General features: G+C 35.6%; 2 protein-coding genes across 2 annotated transcripts in view; one reads left to right on the forward strand and one right to left on the reverse strand.

The window, feature by feature from the left end:
* Positions 1-24,223, forward strand: part of DSC1 (desmocollin 1) — a 357,493-nt gene that overhangs the window by 145,677 nt on the left and 187,593 nt on the right. The gene's annotated exons all lie outside the window — the stretch shown is intronic.
* The window catches only part of DSG1 (desmoglein 1), a 44,101-nt gene that overhangs the window by 18,594 nt on the left and 1,284 nt on the right, over positions 1-24,223 (reverse strand). Inside the window, exons 2-9 of the mRNA XM_004020453.5 lie at positions 16,586-16,621; positions 16,194-16,325; positions 14,843-14,998; positions 12,540-12,684; positions 9,574-9,740; positions 4,098-4,232; positions 3,316-3,501; positions 364-623 (exon numbers count right to left, since the gene is read on the reverse strand). Of these exons, the coding sequence (XP_004020502.2) occupies positions 364-623; positions 3,316-3,501; positions 4,098-4,232; positions 9,574-9,740; positions 12,540-12,684; positions 14,843-14,998; positions 16,194-16,325; positions 16,586-16,621 (1,217 nt within the window). The remainder of the gene's footprint in view (positions 1-363; positions 624-3,315; positions 3,502-4,097; positions 4,233-9,573; positions 9,741-12,539; positions 12,685-14,842; positions 14,999-16,193; positions 16,326-16,585; positions 16,622-24,223) is intronic.

Here is a 24,223-nt window from a genome sequence, read left to right on the forward strand (position 1 = left end):
AAGAAAGTAACTCATATGAGTTAGCTAAATCTAATTAATTTCAATGGGTGGATTTGCAATGGGAAAATCAATCAATCAAATCTTCCAAGGGGAATACCATGATATGTGGAAATCAGCTAACTGATCAATAAAATATCTAAACACAGGAGTGTCAAACTTTCAAGATACGATTATTTTCACATTTTAAACCTTCACAGTTTCCATCTTACATTTTTCACAGATTTTTATACTTTTTTAAACACTCTAAGTAACAGTTCACCAGTTTGTATGTTATATGATTGAATTTCAAAAATAGTGAAAATTATTTTAATTCAGATACAGTTCAATATGTGGTGAAAATTAGTTGTAAAAAATCAGTCTTACCTAACAGTTGTTGAAGGCCGACCAGTGTCAAGATCCAAAGCTACATAGTCTCCTACTTTATAGTTTTGTCCCATGTTACTATTTATTACAAATGTCCTTGAACCTGGACGGAACACTGAGCCTTCAATTACATTTAACACGGTCACAGAGACTGCAGTTGCTGTGAGTTTATATTGAGACATAATTGATTGATGAAATTCAGCTTTATTTCTAACACCAAGACTAAGCTGCAGATTATTCATAGCTTCAAAATCTAGGGGCTAGAAAATACAGAGTGAAATGGTTTTACTAGAAGGAGAAAAAGCATTCTAGAGGAAAAAGAAATTCTTTGATTAGAGGCAAAAGAAATTCTTATATCTTTAATAAAATATAAATACATATAAGTACACAATCTATTCTTACTTTATGTTCAATTCAATACAAACACATGAAAATACAGTAAGAAAAAAATCCAGTAGTCTTAGATCCTTTGTTGAAAAAGTTAAAAATGTGTGAGTTCTAACTGTCCACCAAATTAAAAAATTTAAAATAATACAGATGGTCAAATCCATTGATTTTGTAGTGCAAAGAGAGCTTATGTTAGTTGCTATCATTTCACGTTTCTCAGAAAATAGCCCTATTTATTACAAACAATGGGCCAAATACATCTAGTCTCAATCATTTGACTGATTTTATCCATAAAGAACTATTTACAAGAAATTTTATTTTGTATATGTAATTTCTTTCAATAAATCAAATAATAGAATAGAATATGTAAATAATGAAATCCATAGTTCATTCATATATCCAGGAAAAAATTCATCTTACATTATAAAATTATCAAGTAGTCTTTTTCATTATGAAAGATGTTGTCAAAATCCACTACTCATATAATCCACAACTATGCAGTATGCACGTAAATACCAACTACATTTTTCTAAATTTTCACAAGAGTAGATTAGATGACCATCAATTCACACATTGAGCCCTCCAGTTAGCTAAAATTTTCAGTCTTTGCTCTAAAATTATCTCTATTTGCAACTCCAAGAAAGGTTATAAAACTATGTATATATACACATCATATGCAATTATTGTGGTGGACGGGGGAGCCTGGTGGGCTGCTGTCTATGGGGTCGCACAGAGTCGGACACGACTGAAGTGACTTAGCAGCAGCAGCAGCAGTCACTAAGTCATGTCCAACTCTTGCGACCCCATGGAATATAGCCCACCATGCTCCTCTGTCCATAGGATTTTCCAGGCAGAAATACTGGAGTAGATTGCCATTTCCTTCTCTAGGGGGATCTGCCTGACCTAGGGGTCGAACCTGGGTCTCCTGCACTGCAGACAAATTCTTTACTGACTGAGCTACCAGGGAAGCTCTATGCACTTACTACATGCATAGAATCCTAACACAAAATTGATACATGATGTCACACACATCTGGGAAAAAAATCAACATTAATCCCATTTTACAGATAGAGATATTGAGGCCAGATAGATAAATCAATTTTCTAAAGTAACATCATAGTTTGGAGTGTAATAGATTAGGACTCAGTTTTCCCAGCATGGAATTCTAGATAGGATTGTGGAAAAAAGAATGTGAACTTAATAGCTAGAAAAGTTGAGGTTTGAATGTCAGTTATCCCACTTACTAGAGATGAGAACTGAGCAGGTTACGAACTCTCTCTGAACCTCAGTATGTGGGCATAGAACCTAATTTGCAGGGATACTGTAGAGAATAAATTAAGGCATGTGCTCAATGAGTAAGTGAATGGGAGCTCTAGGTATGGTGGCATTTATGAAGACATATGAGACAAATGATCACACATTCCTATAGGGACACAATTCCTCAGGAGTTCATTTCCCAGGGCAGTTTTGAAGGAAGGAAATAGTTAAAAAAGGATTGCACTTTACCATGAGGAATACGTGTTGCATGCATCAGATACAATCCATGCACAGCTATTGCAGATTTTAAAAAACTGACTGACAAGTCTAACAGCAGAGGGTGAAACTTTCACTGTCGACTCCCTAGGAGTCAGACATTTTTTCTCATTGAATCCCAGAGAAAATTCTACTGCAGTTAAATTGGTGGATAAATAATGTAGTGGAGACACAGAAGAACTCTGTTGACTGGGGTGATCTGGACCAAATCTCTAGTGTATGTATGCCTGTAATAAGCCTGGATCAGCAGCCAATGTGAGATGAGAATTTGATAATCCTACAATTACAGTGGGCTTCCCTTGTACCTCAGCTGGTAAAGAATCTGCCTGAAATCCAGGAGACCCCGGTTTGATTCCTGGGTTGGAAAGATCTGCTGGAGAAGGGATAGGCTGCCCACTCCAGTATTCTTGGGCTTCGCTGGTGGCTAGGCTGGTAAAGAATCCACTTACAATGTGGGAGATATGGGTTCCATCCCTGGGTTGGGAAGATCCCCTGGAGGAGGGCATGGCTACCCACTCCAGTGTTCTGGCCCAGAGAATTCCATGGACTGTAGTCTAATTTTAATTTTGTAAAAAACTCTGGATAAACTAACAACTTTTAATTCATATGATGAATATTGTTAGTGAATAATAATTGATGTACAGTATTGACAAGGACACCTTTTTTTAGGCCATGTTGAATCTGCTTCAAAATAAAATTCTTCAAACTGAAAGGATTAATCAATTATTGTTGCAAGCATAAAACAAGATTCATGTTTAAAAATGCTTTCCCTTTATATGATCCGTGAGGGGATATTGTATTGGTAGGAAAGAGTTTCAAGTAAAAACTTCAGTGCCTATTTTTATAAAATGATATGAGCAGAAAAACTCTCTATAAAAGGCTCTATATCATATATAACCCTAAAACACAGTAATTTTTATTCTTTTACCTATTCAAGTTTGTGAAGTGTCAACATCATTTTAAGATTACCACTTTGAAAAAAGCCAAGAAAACAAAATATTGGATAGGATATAATATAATAGAGTACCATACCTTAACAACCTTTAAAGTTCCCACATTTGTTCTTTCATTCATTTCTATTTCAAACCAATTCCCCTCATTTCCAGAGATGAAGAAAATGACTGCCATCCAGTTAGCTGAGAACTCCTCATCCAAATCTATTACTCTAATCTGGAGCAAATTTGAATTCAGAGTATTTTCTTCAATGCTTATGGATTGCTGAAACAAGAAATAAAAATATTTTAGCACAAACTATGTGAGAAAGAGAATTATACTAGTTTTATATAGAATGTTTATAATTATTCATGATATAGAAAGGGGGTCCATGTTTGTGGTCTGACTTTTCATTGTTCAAATAAGGGTTTTTTTCATATGTATTATATAAACAAACATGAGATGAAATATGTGTGTACCTTTGTGTTATGACTTAAAAATAACTAACATGTACATCTGTAAAGAGAATTGTTAGAACAAATTTTAGAAGGTAAGGAAACTAAAGTTATTAAATTCAAGGACTGGACTTTGCTGGTGGTCCAGTGGCTAAGGCTCCATCTTCCAGTGCAGGGGGTAGGGGTTTGATCCCTGGCTGGGGAACTAAGATCCCACATGCTGCATGGTGCCACACACATACACACACACACAGACCCCAAACTTTGGGACTTTCCTGGTGGTCCAGTGGCTAAGACTGAAAGCTTCTAATGCAGGGGGCCCAAGTTCAATCCATGGTCAGGGAATTAGATCCCACATGCTGCAACTAAGACCAGGTGCAGACTAATAAATAAATACTTTTAAAAAATTCAAGGACTATTACTTACTGTTGGCAGTTCTATGTATGGGATGTTATCATTGACATCGAGGATTTTAATGTTGCATTCACACTCTGCTGACATACCATCTGCCCCACCATCTCGGTCTGAGCCTCTTACAGCTAGAGAGTACTGGCCATATTGCTAAAAAGACACAACAAACAATATCACAGTTGATGTAGACAGTTCTTATTTTGTCTTGTACAAAGATCTTTTAAAATGTTTGCTCAACATTTGCATAAATCTATGTTGAAGATAGAGGTAACACAGAATGTTGAAAATTCACAAATCTCACATGAATCAATATGAAGTTGCCACTTCTATTCTTAACAATGCCTATCCAGCGTTATTTAAAAGAAGCAAAAATTTTAAAAGCCCTCATTCCTTATTATATGCTGAAAAATAATATAAAGGACGAAGCAGACCAGAATTGTCAGGAGGGGAGAGATTGTTTACCAGGAATTTATAGAATGAAAATTCTGTACCTAAATTATTAGCCCCTGAATGTGCAAGTAGAATAAAGAGATAGCAAATGTTTGCATTTCTGGGGAGTGGCAGGATGTGGCAGAACAGTTACTGATGATCTGTTTTCTTGATTCTATTCGATGGTACTTAAATTTTTAGAAGCTGCTAAAAGCCATGAAGCCTTTTCTAGATATATGTATGTGTGCATCCTCACTCAAAGTTCATATACTTTTAGAGGATTCATAGTTAGAGATGTCTTGAGGGCTCTCCACAAATCCCAGGTTAAGAATATCTGCTCTGAAAAAAAGGGAGAGGCCTCAAATTAATAAGATTAGATATGAAAAAAAGAGAAGTAACAATGGACACACAGAAATCATGAGAAACTACTACAAGCAACTGTACACCATAAAATGGACAACCTGGAATAATAAAGACAAGTTCTTAGAAAGGTACAATCTCCCAAGACTGAACCAGAAAGGAACAGAAAATATGAACAGACTAGTCACAAGTACTAAAATTGAAACTGTGATTTTAAAACTCCCAACAAATAAAAGTCTAGGACCAGATGGCTTTGCCAGTGAATTCTATCAAACATTTAGAGAAGAGTTAACACCTATTCTTTTGAAACTATTCCAAAAAATTGCAGGGGAAGGAATATTCCCAAACTTATTCTATGAGGCCACCATCACCCTCTTACAAAAACCAGACAAAGATACCACAAAAAAGAAAATTATAGGCCCATATCACTGATGAAAATGGACATGAAAATCCTCAACAAAATACTAGCAATCCAAATCCAACAATGCATTAAGAGGATTATACCCCATGATCAAGAGGGATTTATCCCAGGCATACAAAGATTTTTCAGCACCTGCAAATCAATCAGTGTGATACATCACATCAACAAATGGAAGAATAAAAACATATGATCATCTTCATTATCATCATCAAAAGAAAAGCTTTTGATAAAATTCAATACCCATTTATGATAAAACTCTTCATAAAGTGAGCATAGAAGGAACATACCTCAACATAATAAAGGCCAAATATGATAAACCTACAACTAAAATTCTACTCAGTGGTGAAAAGCTAGAAAATATTTCCTCTGAGATCAGGAACAAAGGAACAAGACAAGGATATCCACTCTTGCCACCTTTACTCAGCATAGTTTTGGAAGTCCTAGCCACAACAATCAGAGAAAATGAAATAAACTAAATCCAAATTGGGGAAGAAAGAGTAAAACTGTCACTATTTGCAGATGACATGATACTATATATAGAAAATCCCAAAGATGCTATCAGAAAGCTAGAGCTCATCAATGTATTTGGTAAAGTTGCAGGATACAAAATTAATACACAGAAATCTGCTGCTCTCACAATGAAATCTGTACTCTCACAATGAAGGTCAGAGAGAGAAATTAAACAATTTTGTTTCTCATCACATCAAAAAGAATAAAATACCTGGGGATAAACCTACCTAAGGAGACAAAAGACCTGTACTCTGAAAACTATAAGATGCTGATGAAAGAAATCAAAGATGACACAAACAGATGGAAGAATATACCATGTTCTTGAATTGGAAGAATAAATATTGTCAAAATGACTGCAGTACCCAAGGGAATCTACAAATTCAATGCAATTCCTACCAAATTACCAATGGTGTTTTTCACAAAACTAGAACAAAAAATCTTCAAAGTTGTATGGAGACACAAAAGATCCTGAAAAGCCAATGCTCTCTTGACAAAAATGAAGCTGAGAAAATTAGACTTCCTGACTTCAGACTATACTGCAAAGGTACAGTCATCAAAACAGTATGTAACTGATACAAAAATAGAAGCATAGATCAATGGAACAAGATAGAAACCCAGAAGTAAATCCATGCACCTATGATCAGTTAATTTACAACAAAAGAAGCAAGACTTTACAATGGAGGAAAGACAGTCTCTTCAATATTAAGAGGTATTCAGTGCTGAGAAAACTGGACAGCTACATGTAAAAAATGAAACTAGAAGATTCTTTAACATCATATACAAAAATAACATCATACACAAAATAGATTAAAGATTTAAATGTAAGACTGGATATTATAAAACTTTTAGAAGGAAATATAGGCAGAACAGTCTTTCATATAAATTTCAGCAATATTTTTCTCTGAGCCATCTCCTATAGTAATGGAAATAAAAATAACAGGACAGCAATGGAGAAACAGACATAGAGAGTACACTTATGGACATGGGGAGAGGGGAGGAGAGGGTGAGATGTATGAAAAGAGTAATGTGGAAACTTACATTACCATATTTAAAATAGATAGCCAACGGGAATTTACTATATGGCTCAGGAAACGAAAACAGGGGCTCTGTTATCAACCTAGAGGGGTGGGATAGGGAGGGAGATGGGAGGAAGGTTCAAAAGGGAGGGGATATATGTATACCTATGGCTGATTCATATTGAAGTTTGACAGAAAACAATAAAATTCTGTAAAGCAATTATCCTTCCATTAAAAAAAATAAACAAGTGAAACATAAATAAATTCAAAAGCTTGTGCACAGCTAAGGAGACCATAAACAAAATGAAAGGACAACCCAGAGACTGGGACAAAATGAGTTGAACACAAGGGATTAGTCTCCAAAATTTACAAACAGCCCATGTGGCTCTATATATGAAAAAACAAACAACCCGATCAAAAAAATGGGCAGAAGATCTAAGTAGACATATATTCAAGGAAGACATCAGATGGCCAAAAGTACCTGAAAAGATGCTAAGCATCACTAAAAATTAGATGCAAATCAAAACTACATTGAGATATTACCTCACACCAGAGGTAGTATCAGCAAATCAAAACTACATTGAGATACTACCTCACACCAGAGGTAATTTCAGCCAGAATGGCTGTCATCAAAAAATCTACACACAATAAATGCTGGAGAGGGTATAGAGAAAAGGGAACCCTACTACACTGTTGTTGGGAATGTAAATTGCTGCCGCCACTATGAAAAATAATATGGAAGTTCCTTAAGAAACTAAAAATAGAGCTGCTGTCTAATCAGCAATCCCACTCCTGGGCAATATCCAGAGAAAAACATGGTTTGAAAGGATACATGCACCCCAGTGTTCACTGAAGTGCTGTTTACAATGACTAAGACATGGAAGCAACCTAAGTGTCCATTGACAAATGAATGGGTAAAGAAGATGTGGTAAATACGTACAATGGAATATTACCCAGCCATTAAAAAGAAAGAAATAACGCCTTTTCAGCAACATGGGTGAAACTGGAGATGATCATACTAAGTGAAGTAAGTCAGACAGAGAAAGACAAATATCATATGATATTGGTTATATGTGGAATCTAAAAAAAAAAATTATGCAAATGAACTTATTTACAAAGAGGAAACAGGCTCACAGACTTAGAGAACAAACTTGTGCTTACCAGAAGGAAGGCTGGTTGGGGAAGGATAGATTGTGGGTCTTGGATTGACTTGTACAAACTGCTATATTTAAAACAGATAAGCAACAAGGACCCATTTTGTAGCACAGGGAGTGAAAGTGAAGTCGCTCAGTCGTGTCTGACTCTCTGCGACCCCTTGGACTGTAGCCTACCAGGCTCCTCTGTCCATGGAATTTTCCAGGCAATAGTACTGGAGTGGATTGCCATTTCCTTCTCCAGCGGATCTTCCCCACCCAGGGATCGAACCCAGGTCTCCTGCAGCGTAGACAGACGCTTTACCGTCTGAGCCACCAGGGAAGTCAACTCTGCTCAATATCATGTAACAATTTAAATGGGAAAGAATTTGAAAAGAATAGATACATGTATATGTATAGCTGAATCACTTTGCTGTACACCTAAAACAAATGCAACATTGTTAATTAACTATACTCCAATATAGACTAAAATTATAATAAAATAATATGTGCTCTAGTGGCTTGCCAGTGACTGCACAGTTCCTTTATTGTTTAGAGTTCTTCACCATTACAACTCTTTTCATGTTAAAGGTATCCCATTGGGCTCCTTAAGAAAGTTTGAGAGGGAAAAAACAGCTAAATAGTCAATTTTTTCTGATGGTAATTTTCAAACAAGTAATAAAGGACAGAGTGATAACCTGGAAACTGATGGCATTTGGGTTATTATAGAGCACTAAAATAATCTGATTTATCCTAAATCCTGAATTGTTAGCAGGGAGATGGTCATTTAAAAATAGCTATTGCACTTAAAATTTAATTTATCAAGTATGAAATAAAATTTCCTTATTTATAACCCTGAAATTATGCCCATCAGTTATATTCTATCAATATTAAAAAACATAATGAAAAGTTGCTATTTTAAAATTAAATCAAGGGACCACATGGTATTATAGAAACCATGTGATGCTGATTCTCATTTGGTAACAATCAGTAATTATTTTTAAATTTGTAAGTGAATAGACTGGTCTGGATGTTACTGAATTCCTCTCCATCCTTCTGATTCTGTGAGTCATTTCCCAAAGTAATCAGTGGGCTGTCAGTATGTGAGACATAGGAAGAGAAAAGGGAAAAAAGAGTTCTCTTGTCAAATGAGCCTATGATAGGCTGGATTAAAGAAAGATCAGCAAACAAAACAAAAAAGAAAGATAAGCAAGTTTCTTAACCTGTAAAAATTCTTGGGGCCTCTACTGTGTTCACCTGCATTGTGACTCACCAAGATGGGGGACATTACAGCAATTGTTTCTTAAATTTATTTCATTGTAGAACATACTTGGAAAAAATAGAGCTTTTACATCGACCTTGTGTGTATTTTTATGTACTTTTAGAATGTAGTTTTCTCAAATTGAGACAAATTCAGTAAATTAACTGGGAAATGAGTATAAAATCTATTTGAGGAATTATTTTCATCTCACAGATATTTCTTATGTCATTCCCATTATGTGAAAAGTTTATGTAATCAAAATTTTAAACTATTGTTTTCTTTTCCATTTTTTTTCTTAGAACTCTTGTTTTTAGAATCAGTTCCATTGAGACTACAACCCACTGAAAAGAAAAAAAAATACCTCTCTGTCTAGAAAATTATTCATTGTTCGAATTTCTCCAGTGTATCTGTTGATAATAAACATCGGTGAATCTGAAGGTTCTTGTCTTATGATCTTGAAGGCTATTTTTGAGTTCAAATTATTTGGTTCATCTGCATCAGTGGCATTGAGTACCATCACCAGTGTATCTAGAAGTCAAGAAAATTGATTGCAAATGGACAATTTGCATTTTTGTTGTAATATAGTATACTGCTTTTCTAAAAAGTTAGTCCATGTAATGGGAACTCCACCATTTCCCCTTTCTCTTTTTTCAACATATCAATATCTTAGCTCCTTTTCTATACCTTTGTCTTGATAAAAAGATCATATTTTACCAGGAACTATAGACATTACTGATATTTAAAACACAAGGAAATATTTTCTTCTGCTTTTACATTTCTTATTCTAGTGTAATTATTTTTTAAAGGCTTCTATGGTGAAACAAAGTGATATAAGGACAGACTAACTCTCCCAGCTACGGCACTTTCTAGCTATGTGATCTTGGCTTCAGTTTCCGCATCTATAAATGGGGATGAAATTGGATTGTCCTCACTGAGTTCATGAAAGAATGAAATAGTTATATGCAATAAAATTATGTGAAGTTCCTATTGAATAATACACATTCAGTAAATATATTTTATTATTTTATTTTGCGTGGTCTCTAGTAAAGTGCTAGATATCTAGTGGTTTAAAGAGATGCATATGTAATTACATACTGCATCTGTTCTTCACCTCTTCCGGTAATCTTGTTGGTAGTCTTGATGAAGGATGCTGGAAATGTGAGGAGCTGCAAGCATTCATAAACTAGACTTTTCTATACTCAATTCTGCACAATTGGCCTTGTCTTTAGACATAAACTATCAGCTCCTGTCTCTCTCTCTCAATCTCTGTATGTATTTATTTCAGCAGTTTTAAGTGTTTTCAGAGGCAATTATTTCGTTAATTATGGTGCATTCATACAATCAAATCTCATGAAAATCTTAAATGATGAAACCTGTATTTCCTAATATGAAAATGTGTTCAAAATATATTTAAAAATTCACACTGTAGATTAGTATGTAAAATATGGTCATATTTGTTTCTTCTTTGGAAATATGTTTATATATATTTACATGATTATAGAAAGTATGTACCTAAGTAACTAGTGATTCTATTTGCCTCTGAATAATGGTACAAAGGAGAGCAAAGAATGCATATTATTACACTCACATTTTGTGAAATTTTTATAGTATACCTTCTTATAGTAGTATTTTTAAAAGTTTAAAATATAGGTATAATATTTTAACAAATAAAAATTAAAATGTAAGAATTATTTGAATTTACAAGAAATTATACCGCTTAAAGGAGCAGGCAATGACACCCCACTCCAGTACTCTTGCCTGGAAAATCCCATGCACAGAGGAGCCTGGTAGGCTGCAGTCCATGGGGTCGCCGAGGATCGGACACAACTGAGCAACTTCACTTTCACTTTTTGCTTTCATGCATTGGAGAAGGAAATGGCAACCCACTCCAGTGTTCTTGCCTGGAGAATCCTAGGGAAAGGGGAGCCTGGTGGGCTGCCGTCTATGGGGTCGCACAGAATCGGACACGACTGAAGCGACTTAGCAGCAGCAGCAGCAGCATACTGCTTAAAAGTACTATGGTAAGTTGAAGTTTTGAATTTAAATGAGACAGCATCTCTGGTGTTTTTTGATATATTTAGGACAATCTTCAGTGGTAACCTAAGAAGTTAATACACTGTCTGCACAAGTGATTGAATGTTTGGCAGTTAAAATATTGCTTTTAACACTAATCCACAAGGAAGTAATTGCACGTTTAGATTGTGAAAGCTCTTGAGAGTAAATACTGGATCTAGTTTCTAGATTTTCTGGTTCCCTTCCACTGGCATCGCTTGAGATGGTCCAAATCCACATGGAGGACCAAACAGGATTAGATTTAAAATACATTTCAAATACATAAATCGGTGATTTGACTAAAAAGCAAACAAAACGTATATTTATTAATATGAAGGGGGAAATGCTTGTTTTGTATTTAGTGAAAGTTAGTCATGTCCGACTCTTTGCGACCCCATGGACTATAGGCTCCTCTGTCCATGAAATTCTCCAGGCAAGAATACTGGAGTGGGGAGCCGTTCCCTTCTCCAGGGGATTTTCCCAACCCAGGGATCAAACCCAGGTCTTCCGCATTGTAGGTGTTTTGTTTTTCTTTGCTGTCAAAAAAAGCTCTTGAAGATTATGAATACCAAATAGATTGTCTAGAGGTGATTTCTGTGAGTTAAAGTAGTTAAATTTTTTAAAAAAAGCAATACGAATAGAAGCGAATGAGATTCCCCTTTAAGTAGTCAGTGTGTGTGTGTGTGTGTGTGTGTGTGTGTGTGTGTGTGTGTGTGTGTGTTAGTCACTCAGTCGTACCTGACTCTTTGCGACCCCGTGAACTGTAGCCTGCTAGGCTCCTCTGTCTATGGAATTTTCCAGTCAAGAATACTGGAGTGGGTAGCCATTCCCTTCTCCAGGGGATCTTCCCTACCCTGGGGTTGAACCCAGGTCTCCTGCATTGCAGGCAGATTCTTTTCCCTTTGAGCCACCACGGAAACCCTCAAAGTAGTCAGACTGGGAGGCTAAATTCTCTGCACAGTACCTCTGTCATCACTGTGCAAAGCACTCTGGGAATTTTTCCTTAGGAATCTGCTACAGAGGTGGTGTGTGAGCATATTCCTCCCATTTCTTTAGCGTTGCTTCTTGTGTATGACAGCTGGAACTGCTTCCGTGGTTGAAGGGAAAGCCATCATGGAGCCTTCCTCATGCCCTCCTGTTCTACATGCTTCTCCAAACTTATCTTTCACATTTGTGATGTAGCATCTTGACAGAGTTTAGCCTCTAGATGCCTGACTGTTAAGAATGATCTGGAAACCCAATAGTCTTGTTTACTTAATAAAGTAGAATACTTACTTGCGTTAGAATTTTCTTCTATTTCTCCTACAAAAGTAGACATAGAAAATACTGGAGGGTTGTCATTTATATCCAAAACCCTGACTCTAAGCTCAAGAGGTTTCTCTAAATCTTGGCCCAGTGAATTCAGAGCCCGACAATAGATCTAGGAGAGAAAAGAGGAATAATTACATGGTGCAACCCATAATTATTAAGTTCTCGCTTTCTCTGAGCATTACGCTTAGGTATTGTGGGAAACTAAAAGGACAGTGAGACATATGATTTCCTACTCAAAGATAGGCACAAGCAGTACTTACAAGGGGAGGCAAACACAAAGTCAAAATCCCATTCGAGAAAAGGTAACATGATAAGTTATATAAAGGAAGAACAAAATAGCTATGACTTCATAGGAGGATGTAATGATTGAGAGATCTTCAAAGAAAATTTCAACGGGTGAAGCAGACAGTTGACAGAGTGTTCCAAGAAAAAGGATTCATGTGAGGAAGGAAGTGAAAAACTCATTGGAAGGCAAAAACTCATTGCTTGGAATTAGGAATAGGGGTTATGCGGTTTGAGAATATGACAAAGGAGAGTCACACAGGGGCTTCAAAATATAGCATTCATAGGATAAGTGGTAGCTATGTGGGTGTTTATATTATTATTATTTGTTTTTGTTGTTCATTCGTTCAGTCGTGTCTGACTCTTTGTGGCCCCAGGGACTGCAGCACACCAGCTTCACTTATTGGGTGGTACATAAGTGTTATGTGTACTATTTTGCCTATTTGATATACAATAAGTCCCCTACATATGAACCTGCAAGTTGCAAACTTTCAAAGATGCAAATGTATTATAAATCTATTCCAGTACAGTACCATATAGCCAATTGTATTAGTTGGGTACCTAGGCTCACTTTGCAGGACTTACGAATGCACTCCCAGAACAAAACTCATTGGTATATAGGGAACTTACTGTGCGTGTGTGCATGCTCAGTCACTTCAGTCGTGTCCAACTCTTTGTGACCCTATGGACTGTAGCCCACTGGGCTCCTCTGTCCCTGGGATTGTCCAGGCAAGAATACTGGAGCTGGGTGGCCATGTCCTCCGCCAGGGGATCTTCCTGACCCAGGGATCAAATCTGCCTCTCTTACCTCTCCTGCAGTGGCAGGTGGTTCTTTACCACTACTGCTATGTGGGAAGCCCAGGGAACTTACTGTGTTTCATACAAAAATGCATGTGTTTCAAGAGAAGCTAATAGGCTGGCATGTTGATTTAGACTTTTCAGGGAAACATTGTGGGAGACAAGGCAGGAATACCGATATGGAATAGAAGACTAAGGAATTAAAGCAGTTTGAGGCATACAGACAAGCAGTACGAGCGAAAACCTGTAGGCATAGATTACTATTTGAAGGCATTTTGGAAAATTATGGGGTTTGGATTGGAGAGGCTACAAAATCAAAGAAAGATATTAAAATTTCTCTATTTTTGTTTTTAAGGTATTAACAAGTGTTGACCCTAGTGATAGATGGAAATTGATTAGCAGCCAGTGGAGCAGTCAGAAGAGAGATGAAAGAACAAAGTAGATTGATTAAGGTTCTTGGACAGGTAATTATGGGAAAATAGCTAGCTCTTGTGGTAAGTCATTGGGAAAAAGCAGAAAATCGATCCTTTTTTTGGATTTAATTCAGAACATTTCTGAACTGGAGGAGAGAGAATTAATTATGGGAGTTTGTGATGGAAGGCCTCAGACTTTTTAACGAAGTGGGTCATCAGGTCAACTGCGTAAAGTGGAAATGAGGTTGAGAGTTTGAAGTTTTGTCACAGCGACTGTAAAGAATAGAGTGAGATTCATTAAGGGTGAGTTACAGTGACTGTGAAGAATAGAGTGAGATTCGTTAAGGGTGAGTTAAAGTTTCTCCAGGGCACATTCTGAGCTCAGGGGAGTCGAGCAATATGAATTTATCATCAAGTACGTTCACTCAGGAAAGGCTCCATCTGGAGTTCCAGAAATCATCATTTGGCATTGGAGTTAAGAGGAACTGATATTTTCAACTGAATTAGAGATAAAGAAGTAAGTTAGGCACTTGCTCTTCTTGACAAACATTTAGCTTGACACGGGAACTGACAAGAGGTTAGCCCTTTTGCTAAGGCTGTTAAGGAAACACTCCTTTTTCTCTTAATCTTTTGTTTCTGGGCATTGGATGCGCATGAAATAAGAGACAACCACAAATGCCCAATATTGGGACTCTTGAAATCAAATACATATGATCTGAACTTAAGATATTTCAAAAGTAATATAGGCCTGAACATACATATCCATGCACTTACAATGAAAAAAGGGGTGACCTCTCGATCAACTATGGATGTTATATTAATTTCACCAGTTTTTTGATTAATAACAAAGATTCCATAAGGTGGTTGATCAATTCCTACTCCAGAGATGCGGTATGTAACTTGCTGGTTTGCAGCACAGTCTGAGTGAATCTGCAAAGAGAGCACAGGTGAAAACCTTACAGAGAGGAAATCAAAAGTGCGACTGTTTGATGTAATAACTATCTTTCTGGAGAATTGTTGAATGTGAGTTATCCTGTTATCTTTTGAGAAATGTTGGAAATAGGAGTTATTTTCCTAGATAAGTGGAATAATTACAGTTCTAGTATTTTCAGCAGTACATGACAATGTAATAAAAGAAATTCAATTTTAGTCTCTACCAAATAAGAAAAAAGTAAAATATCACTCTCATAAATCTAAATCTGTGTAGTTCTCATTCATGCATTCAGTCATTCAACATTTAGAATGGATCATATTATTTTTAATGTCTGTGCTAATGGTGAGGCCAGTAGGGAACTTTTTACCCTCTGAAGGAGTTTCTCAATGTTATTATATAACTTTGATCTTCTGATTAACTGTTTTTTTAAATGTAAGGTTTTTGAAGAAAGTTTTAAGTGGATTTATGTAGGTGACAAGAGAGAGTTATCCAACTCTAGTGTAGAAGGTTTTAATTCTGAAAATAGGAAGCTGTATTAGCAGAAAAATCAGAGACCACCCCAGATAAATTTTATGGAAACCAGGGATCTCTTTGAAATTAAAAAATATATGATTATAAGCAATCTTATGGGGGAATCTCTGTGTAAATGTATATATATATGTGTTTGTATGTGTGAATCTGTGTGTGGAGATGTTTCCATGTGTGTCTATGTGCACATGTGCATGTGACTGGGTGTTTACTAAAGGAAAATAAGGGAAAACGAAGGGAAAAAAGAATGTGAAAGAGGGTACATTGTGAATGTTCATAGAAAGCTAAAAGTAGAAAGTCAGTTCTAAGAGATTATGAGGCAGAAAGAGCACACATTTAAATGGTTCCTGTGAATGTGCTGAGCATTAAATTCATTGTTTAAATCACTGTATTTTTTCATCTAGAGTTTAGGGTGACACATGATTGTGTATATTAATTTCATTAATGTTATGAGTCAGTGTTCAACTGTCTACCCAAGTGGATAAATTTCTTAATTTACACTTTTGATGGCTTCAATTTTTATAATCTGAATAGCTATAGTTTGTTCTGAATCATAACTTCTCAGTGAGATATGCTCATAAAATATTTCAAAGATAGGTTCTTTTGAAAATTTAACTCTGTCTGTTCTGATTTTTGGTTTTTTGCTTTGGGGTTGATACTTACTTTGGCGATCGGGTTCCTCTTTGAGTTGTCCTCACCTTCACGGCAGGCTGCAGCGAACTTGATCCACTCACGCTTTTGCCTCCTGATGGAATGCCACTTGATGGTGCCATTTTTAGTGTTATAATCTCTGACCTTGGGTGGGCAGGACAAAGTAATAGTATCTATTAACTTTTATTCATAATCCACATTCCACTGGAGATTTTAGAGGTCAGGGCAGTGTCAGAAAGAGAAGATGTTCAGTAGGAATAATTGGTAATTTTGATAATCCATTAATTTTAGCATAACATTAACTTTACTTATAAAGGATAAATTTTCATTGAAAAATATATTACTTCTCCCAAACTATTTTTTTTTACTTTTAATTTGGAAAAAATTAATTTGCTATCTATTACCTGGATTCTAAAGTCGCTGTTAACTTCCAGCACCACCTATAAAAAATAAGATAGTCATAATAGTTAATTTTTAATTGAATGCTCTACAATTCATGCTATCCCATTGCTTAAAAAAAAATTTAAACAGTCTTGTGGGTCATTAGCAGGTGGATTTGGTTTCTCTCTCAAGGTCTGAGGACAATACTAAGGATTCTTTTATGTTTGGTTTTTACCTTTAAATTTTGCTCTTCTTTTCAATACTTTTTATTGTTAACTTTTTTTTCATTCTTAGCCTGTACAGATACTTGTAATCATATGAGCTAGGATATTTGAAACTAGAACCCAGGGAGAATGAGGGCTGGGAACTCAAGATCTCTTAGTAAATCTTATGCCTGAAGAGTTGAAAGCACTTGGATGGTATTTAGTGATTTCAATAGTATGTAATGATGCTAAAATATTTGACTATAGTTTTGGGATCTGACTAGCCACAGATGGAAATAGAAAAGAAAATCTGAAGTAAAGAAAGCATGTAGAGCAGAAAATATCTGGAAAACTTTGGAATGTTTGCTTTTTCACAGTCCAGTTCTAGATGGAAGATTTTCGAGTATTCTTGAAAATCTGAAGATGATAAATCTTTAATTTGCTTTGAAATATGAGATCAAAACAATTTTCTTCATGTAAAAATGAGTTCATATTTGATGTTTTATTGCTGGCACTAAACAAAACAGATGATATAAATGCATCCTTCCACAGCAATGAAAATAAATTATAAGACTGTAAGGACAAATTGCTGTATAAGCAACTTTCATTAATCTTTCCTCCTGCATTGAACAATTTCCCTGTCAAATAAATGAAGTAGTCAAACAGAACTCTCCCTAGTTTCAGCTCTAGCCTTGATCTTTATATATGATTTGTAAAATTATACATATAATTTATTTTTTTCTAAAGACAAAGGCACTTCTAAAAATATACACTTATATATTAAGTCTACTATATCAATATACTAAAGACATTTAAAATATCTAAAATTAAGTGTGGATTTGAAGGATTTGTTTACATTCATTAAATTTAACTTAAAATTAGTTAAAGATGGTATAAATTCTTAGTTTTTATTCACCCCTAAATAAGAAAATTTTAACTTCTGTTTTTTTTTTTCAGAATCGCTAATTATGAAAGCTGTTATCATAATTAGACTTTATCTGGACCACTGATAAAAGAAAATTATAGTTTGTATTTTTAAAAATACTAATAATAGTAATTTCAAAATGTAATAATTACTTTTTATAGTCACTTTCAATTTTACCCTTAATAAAAATAAAATTTTAGTCTCCAAGTACATATTTTTAGAATTTTTCCATAATTCATAATGGTTAATATCAGTAGTATAAAGAGATTATGTTTTTATTTTATTTTATCATGGTATCAAATATCAATCATTATCATTAATCACCATTACAATTTACTGGATGATAACTAAGTATTGGAAAATGTGTTTAGAGAAATCCATGCACTCAATCTTCAGTAGTATATGTAGTCAATACTATAATTCTTTCCACTTTAAAGATGAAGAAATTGAGGTTTGGATATTAATTTAGGGCTAAATGCAAAAGCATCTGCCTGCCAATGCAGGAGACTCAGGAGACAGGGGTTTGATCCCTGGGTTGGGAAGATCCCTGGAGGAGGAAATGGCAACCCAGTCCAGTATTCTTGCCTGGAAGATCCCATGGAGAGAGGAGCCTGGCTGGGTCACAAAGAGTTGGACGTGACTGAGTGACTGAGCACATACTCACAGTCCAAAACAATTCAGCCTAAATTTGTGTTTGTGGTATGTGTAATATAAGATGGCTTATTCCAAGTAAATTTCTAAGTAAAATATACTATGAAGAATTGACATTTTCCTTCCCTGGTGGCTCAGACGGTAAAGCGTCTTGCTTACAATGCAGGAGACCTGGGTTTGATCCCTGGGTAGGGAAGATCCTCTGGAGAAGGAAATGGCAACCCACTCCAGTACTCTTGCCTGGAAAATCCCATGCACAGAGGAGCATGGTGGGCTACAGTCCATGGGGTTGCAAAGAGTCGGACACGACTGAGCGACTTCACTTTCAATTGACATTATTACAACTTTGAGAATTCAAAATAATTCTGATTTTAATCTAATCTGATAATATCCTTGTGAATTATTAACAAGAATGCTTATATACAATAATGACAGCTATAACAGTAATGCTATGCGTGGGGTAGGAGGGGAAAGAAAAATAAATGACCCAAATGGTCCAAGTTACTTTGGGCAAGTAACTGAGTTGTTATTGTAGAGTCCCTCTTGGGCACTGAATTGAAATGATTAATGCAGGTGTGTGTTTCTTGCTACCTGTGAACTCATGAACACTTTTCCTCTAATTTGTAGGTGTGGAACTGGAGAGTAGGGGTATCTTATTTGTCTGGGAGCCATTTCTTCATAGTTACAGAATTGTGGATGCATCTGTTATCTGTCTTGTGCTTCCCTTACCACACTGAAGTGTCAGTGCTTGCTGTTTGTTTTGGAGAGCTATGCCAGATGACTAAGAAACCTTCCAGCTTTATGAAGCTGGGTCATTCTTTTTCCCATGAGTAGCAACTCAGGCAGAAGACCAAGCAAGTTGCACCATACAGTCAGGCTGTCAACTGGATTAGTAATTAAAAAACTGCCAAGTCTGCTTAAAATTATGTTTCGTTAACATAATCTTACTGTGATTTGCTCAAAGTCCAGGAAAAAAAAATAACAAAACTGAAATAGTTATTCTTGGACTTTCAAAGGCAAAATAATGAAATAAACAAGGTAATTCATAGGGTCAGAGAACTTTCAGTGTACTTGCTGAATTCTCTTAGTTTAGTTTTCTCATTTGTGAAATGACAGGGATAGACTAAATTATATACAGTTACCTTTTCCATTCTAACGATAAATCTCCACGTGCAGTAGGAAAATATTGAAATTTTTTTATCTTGGGAAAGGCATGATAAAATTGTGGGTTTAAAAGATTACTCCAACCACAGGGAAGAGGCAGTGATTACAGGCCACCAGCAGTGAGTGTTTTACATCAAATTAGGCCAGAGATGCAGAGCTGAAGGGGAGTGGGAACAGACCAGAAAAGATTAAGGGAGATATACTGCATGGGTGAAACTGACAGGGCTCGAGAACCAATGGGACGTGGGAGTCAAGAGAGGGAAGAATTTCAGGTGATGGCAGTTTTAAACAGGCAGATCAGGAGCAAGGGCATAGCAGAATTCAGCAGGTTAGAACACAGCAAGTTTAAGATGCCAGAGAAGGGCCTGGGTGAAGAGGCTTAGCTATTTGAAAAACACATCAGCTCCATGAACAATGATGCTTCAGGCCTGATATATGGAGGAATAACTGCTCAGTTTGCTTAGTTGAAATCATGGGAGAATTTGAAATCGCTCAAGAATACAGCCAAGAAACAGCCTAGGGATGAGAATGAAACATGGGGATTCCTACATTTATGTAACTGGGAACAAGGACGAAAAATAAGAAATGAAAAGGAGAAAAAGAAGTTTCTGAAAAAACAGGAAGAAAATGTCATGCAAAATCAAGGATGTCAAAGGAAGGGAAAACTGAAAGACAGATGGGGTGTGAACCATATAAGATGATATAAAATAGCTGAGCAGAGTGATTCCTGAAGAAATCTGAGGTTTTCTAGGACTTTGAATAGGATGCTTTCAGTTGGACAGAACAGGCTCTTTCTGACTGAAACAAATTGGGGAGTAAGATAGAGGGGAAAAGGACATGAAAATGGTCACTTTCCCAAGGAATTTGGTGATCAAAAAAAAATCAAAAAGATATGATAGTAGAATTAAATTACTAATAGTGTGCAAGGAAATATTTTTGGAGAGGGAGACATGTGTTGGAGATGAAAGTCACTTGGTTGGAGAGGGAAGTTGAAGGACACTATCCTGAATAATTTAGACTTTGTCTCTAGAATAAGGATAAGGTTATTTGGGGGAAACTAGAGGACTAGTTTGGATTATGAGATGTGTTGGGGATGTGTTCTGTGGAGACCATGATGGAGATGCACTTAGGTATGAAGACTGGTCAAGCTGAGTACATCTCAGCTCTTTTGCCCACTGGATATGGGTGTTGGGGTGAATCACTTAGCCATTCAGTGCCTCAGTTTCCTCCTCTGTATATGAGACTAAACCCTTTTCCAATTAAAATATTCTAAGAAAGCAGTGAATAATTCACTTAAAACACATCCTCAATGAACCCTCCCTGCATCTCTATTTTAGGAGCCTATATATATATATATATATATATATATATATATATTTTTTTTTTTTTTTTAAGCCACAAGACACAAAGTTGCATGCTAATATCAATGATTCTAATTAAGCTCATTTTTTTTTCTTTTGATATTGAGGTTTACATTTCTTTACATATGGTAAAAATGGTCTTGAAAGTAATAAGTAGTCAGGACAACTTCTTGCATTTAATAATTGTATTAACCTTCAAAAGTCACATGACAGTTTTTAAAGCATTACATTTTGTGTCTAACTGTTATGTATATCATAAGAATGAACCTGAGATAAAGCCAAAATATGATAGGTGGATTCTTTTAAAAAAAACCTTCTGTTTTGTCTTTCCTTTGTGTTACTTGGACCATAGCTGGAGTTCACAGCATGTTGGTAGGTCATTCTTCTTATTTGTTGATTGGTTTATTTATTTCTTTGACAGATACATATCAGATGTGTGAAACCAGGGCTTTATTATTAGGACTTTTGAAGGACTTAAGCCCTAAAAATATTATGGCAAGCCTTAGATAAAATATAAATGTATACTGCATCATGAAAGTAACAGGAAAATTCGTTGTGGCTGTTTTCATGTGTAATACCCTCATGATTATTTGGAGTGTGTGTGTGAGGGGGAATAGAAACCACCCAAAAATTCCCTATTTACCTCTTTTATTCCCTATTTACCTTTTCTTTGTGAATTAGATGTTTACCAAGCAATCTCACACAGGTGCAAGGCACTATGAAGGATACAGAAGTGACTTGGACACAGAACCTGCTCTCTAATAACTTACAGCCAGCAACTGGTGGCATTTAAACCACTTTGACTTGCCTAAGTCCATTAGAGGACATTGCATGCCAGGCATAGCCAGCAAGAGTGACATGACCCAGTGCTCTGGAAGAAGGCCCCCTCACTGTGGGGAGCACAGTAAGTCTAACTGCTGTACCAAGTGTGCATCCTGCCTCGAGTGTCAGGCCAGTGCCTGTTAGGACACGGAGGCAGCCAACAACAACGTTTTCGAAGAATGTGTAGCAGATGAATTATCAGAAATAAAGTGCTCTGGGAATAGACAGTGTTATTTTTCTAGATTCATGAGCCTTGTTAAGTAGGTGAATCTTGTCCTTTAGCAGCCAAGTCATCAGATTTATCCAGTTAGCATTTCCTAGTTTTTTTGGTTTTTCTATCACCTTAATCAGCCACAGCAAATGATTTTATTCTGTAGCAACTCAAACCAATTAAATGATGACAGATTTGTACTCTTTATTTTCATAAATGTGAAAGAACAGGCCGATCTTAAATCTGCTGTGAAATTCCAAAGCTTTTAAGAGCATCATGATTTTGCTTAAATACAATTTATACATTTGACTTAACAGGTGAACAGAAATGCCACTTCCATCTTCTAGAAAATACTTTACTGAAACTCTGATATCTGTAATATGTATCACTATAATATGAGCATGAGAAAGCATAGATCCCTCCCTTTGCTTCTCTTCTGTTGTATCTGTACTAGTTCATTAGTTCTTCTCTTGCTTTAGGCATCAATGAACACAATTATGGAAATTTAAGATTCTGGTTCACATAGGTTGATGAACTATGTAATAAAGTATATATTATAGTCCGTGTATTTTAGCCCTGGGCTTGAGAAATACTCCAAATAAAACCTGCTTATATACTTAATAATTTCAGCTAAGTTCAAACTGTGGAATTAGTTTATCTGGTGGTCAGAATAAGTTTTTTTTTTTAAGGGAAGTATTAACCATGGAAAGGGGAGAAGCGAGGCTGGTATGATCAACTGAAGAAATCTATCATTCTTGGTAGTAAAGATAGGTTTATTTGTTCTTTGTATGCTGCAGAAGTTGACTTTTATAGGAAAAGACGCCTTGATATCTGTATTGATTTGAGTTGGTCGATTGGACCTGGTGAAGTTGCAGTGAGTTTTAGAAATCAATAGAACTATAAAATTTTACTGGTTCTACTTTGCTTTTTTCACAGTCACCATGCCATCCCTTATACCACAGTTACAGCCACTTACAAAGAGTTCTTATATTTGATACAAAGTTAACTTTGTTTTCTGGTGTAGAACTCATTCTAACCTTCCCCAGCCCCCTGCTAACCACCCATATACACAACAATCTCATGGAAACAAAAAGAAAGAAAAATAAAAATAAATGTAGCGTTAATAACATTTCTTTGGCCTGCAATGTTATAACAGCTGTAAGCTAGTGTCTGTTCAGGCACCTTGCCTAGATAATGGAATAGTCCTGTGGCAAGCTTGGCCTCCATAAGAAGTTTCTTCCACTTTATTTTCCCTTATCTAACCCTCTAATTTGAACAAACTCTTAAAATTTAAAGGAACATTGAGCAGATTACACAGCATACTTGCAAATACATGGTTGCCCAGCTCTCAGTGGGTTTGCATTAAAAATAGTATCAGTTTAAATGTCTTAAAAGTTTTCAAAATTGCCCAAATATGCTCCTTAATGTAGATTTTCACTTACTAATTTTGAGCAGAGGATATAAAGACTTAGATTTCTTTTTTTTAATTGATAAAAGCAAACATTCAGAATAAGGCTAGCATAAAAGTTTGCTATAGTGATGGTTCACATTCAGAAACAGTATTTTAAAGCAAAAATAGATTGGATAATTCCAAAGGATATTTATCCAGATCATCTGGTAAAATCAGTAGTAGAAATAACTTGTGATTTTTCTAAACCTTAGAAAGTGAATTTTTAAAAAAAGTTATGATATTTTAAATGAAAGATTTCAATTCTTTATAAAATAAGTTCTTCAAGAAATAATTTTCCTAATATGTATGAGAAACTTATGATTGATTCCAAAGTAAAATATGGCAAAAAAACAAATGATTCACATGCAAACAGGCAAAAACTATCCAGACACAGAAAATAAAGGACAAAGGCCCAGAAATCTCTCTACAAAGAGAGAAAGTTACATGAAAATACATGGTTTTGATAAAATGATATGCTGTACTGAAGAATGACTAGATACAAATGGCTATTTAAAGGAATTTTATAGGGTGTAATTAATTAGAAATAATCATAAAAATTTAAAAAGGCATCTTATACATTCAATGAAAATACATAAGCATCTGAATAAACTTTAATCAACTGACACTATAATGGACCTGAATTAGATCAAATGTATATGAAATTAAAAATAAAAGCATTTTCTTATTTCATAATTAACAAACACTCCTACTTTCAAATGACATACTGTGTGGTACTCATTAATCCCTGCCATGTCCCAAATTATGAAATTCTCAGTATCAAGTCCCTGGAATAAGGCTAGTGTTTGAAGGGCAGTTTGGAACTATATAGCTACCACTTACTGATGCTCATTTATTAATAAATCCGCTGGTTATG

Source organism: Ovis aries, chromosome 23 (assembly GCF_016772045.2).
Source record: "Ovis aries strain OAR_USU_Benz2616 breed Rambouillet chromosome 23, ARS-UI_Ramb_v3.0, whole genome shotgun sequence".
In the NCBI taxonomy this organism is placed as follows: domain Eukaryota; kingdom Metazoa; phylum Chordata; class Mammalia; order Artiodactyla; family Bovidae; genus Ovis; species Ovis aries.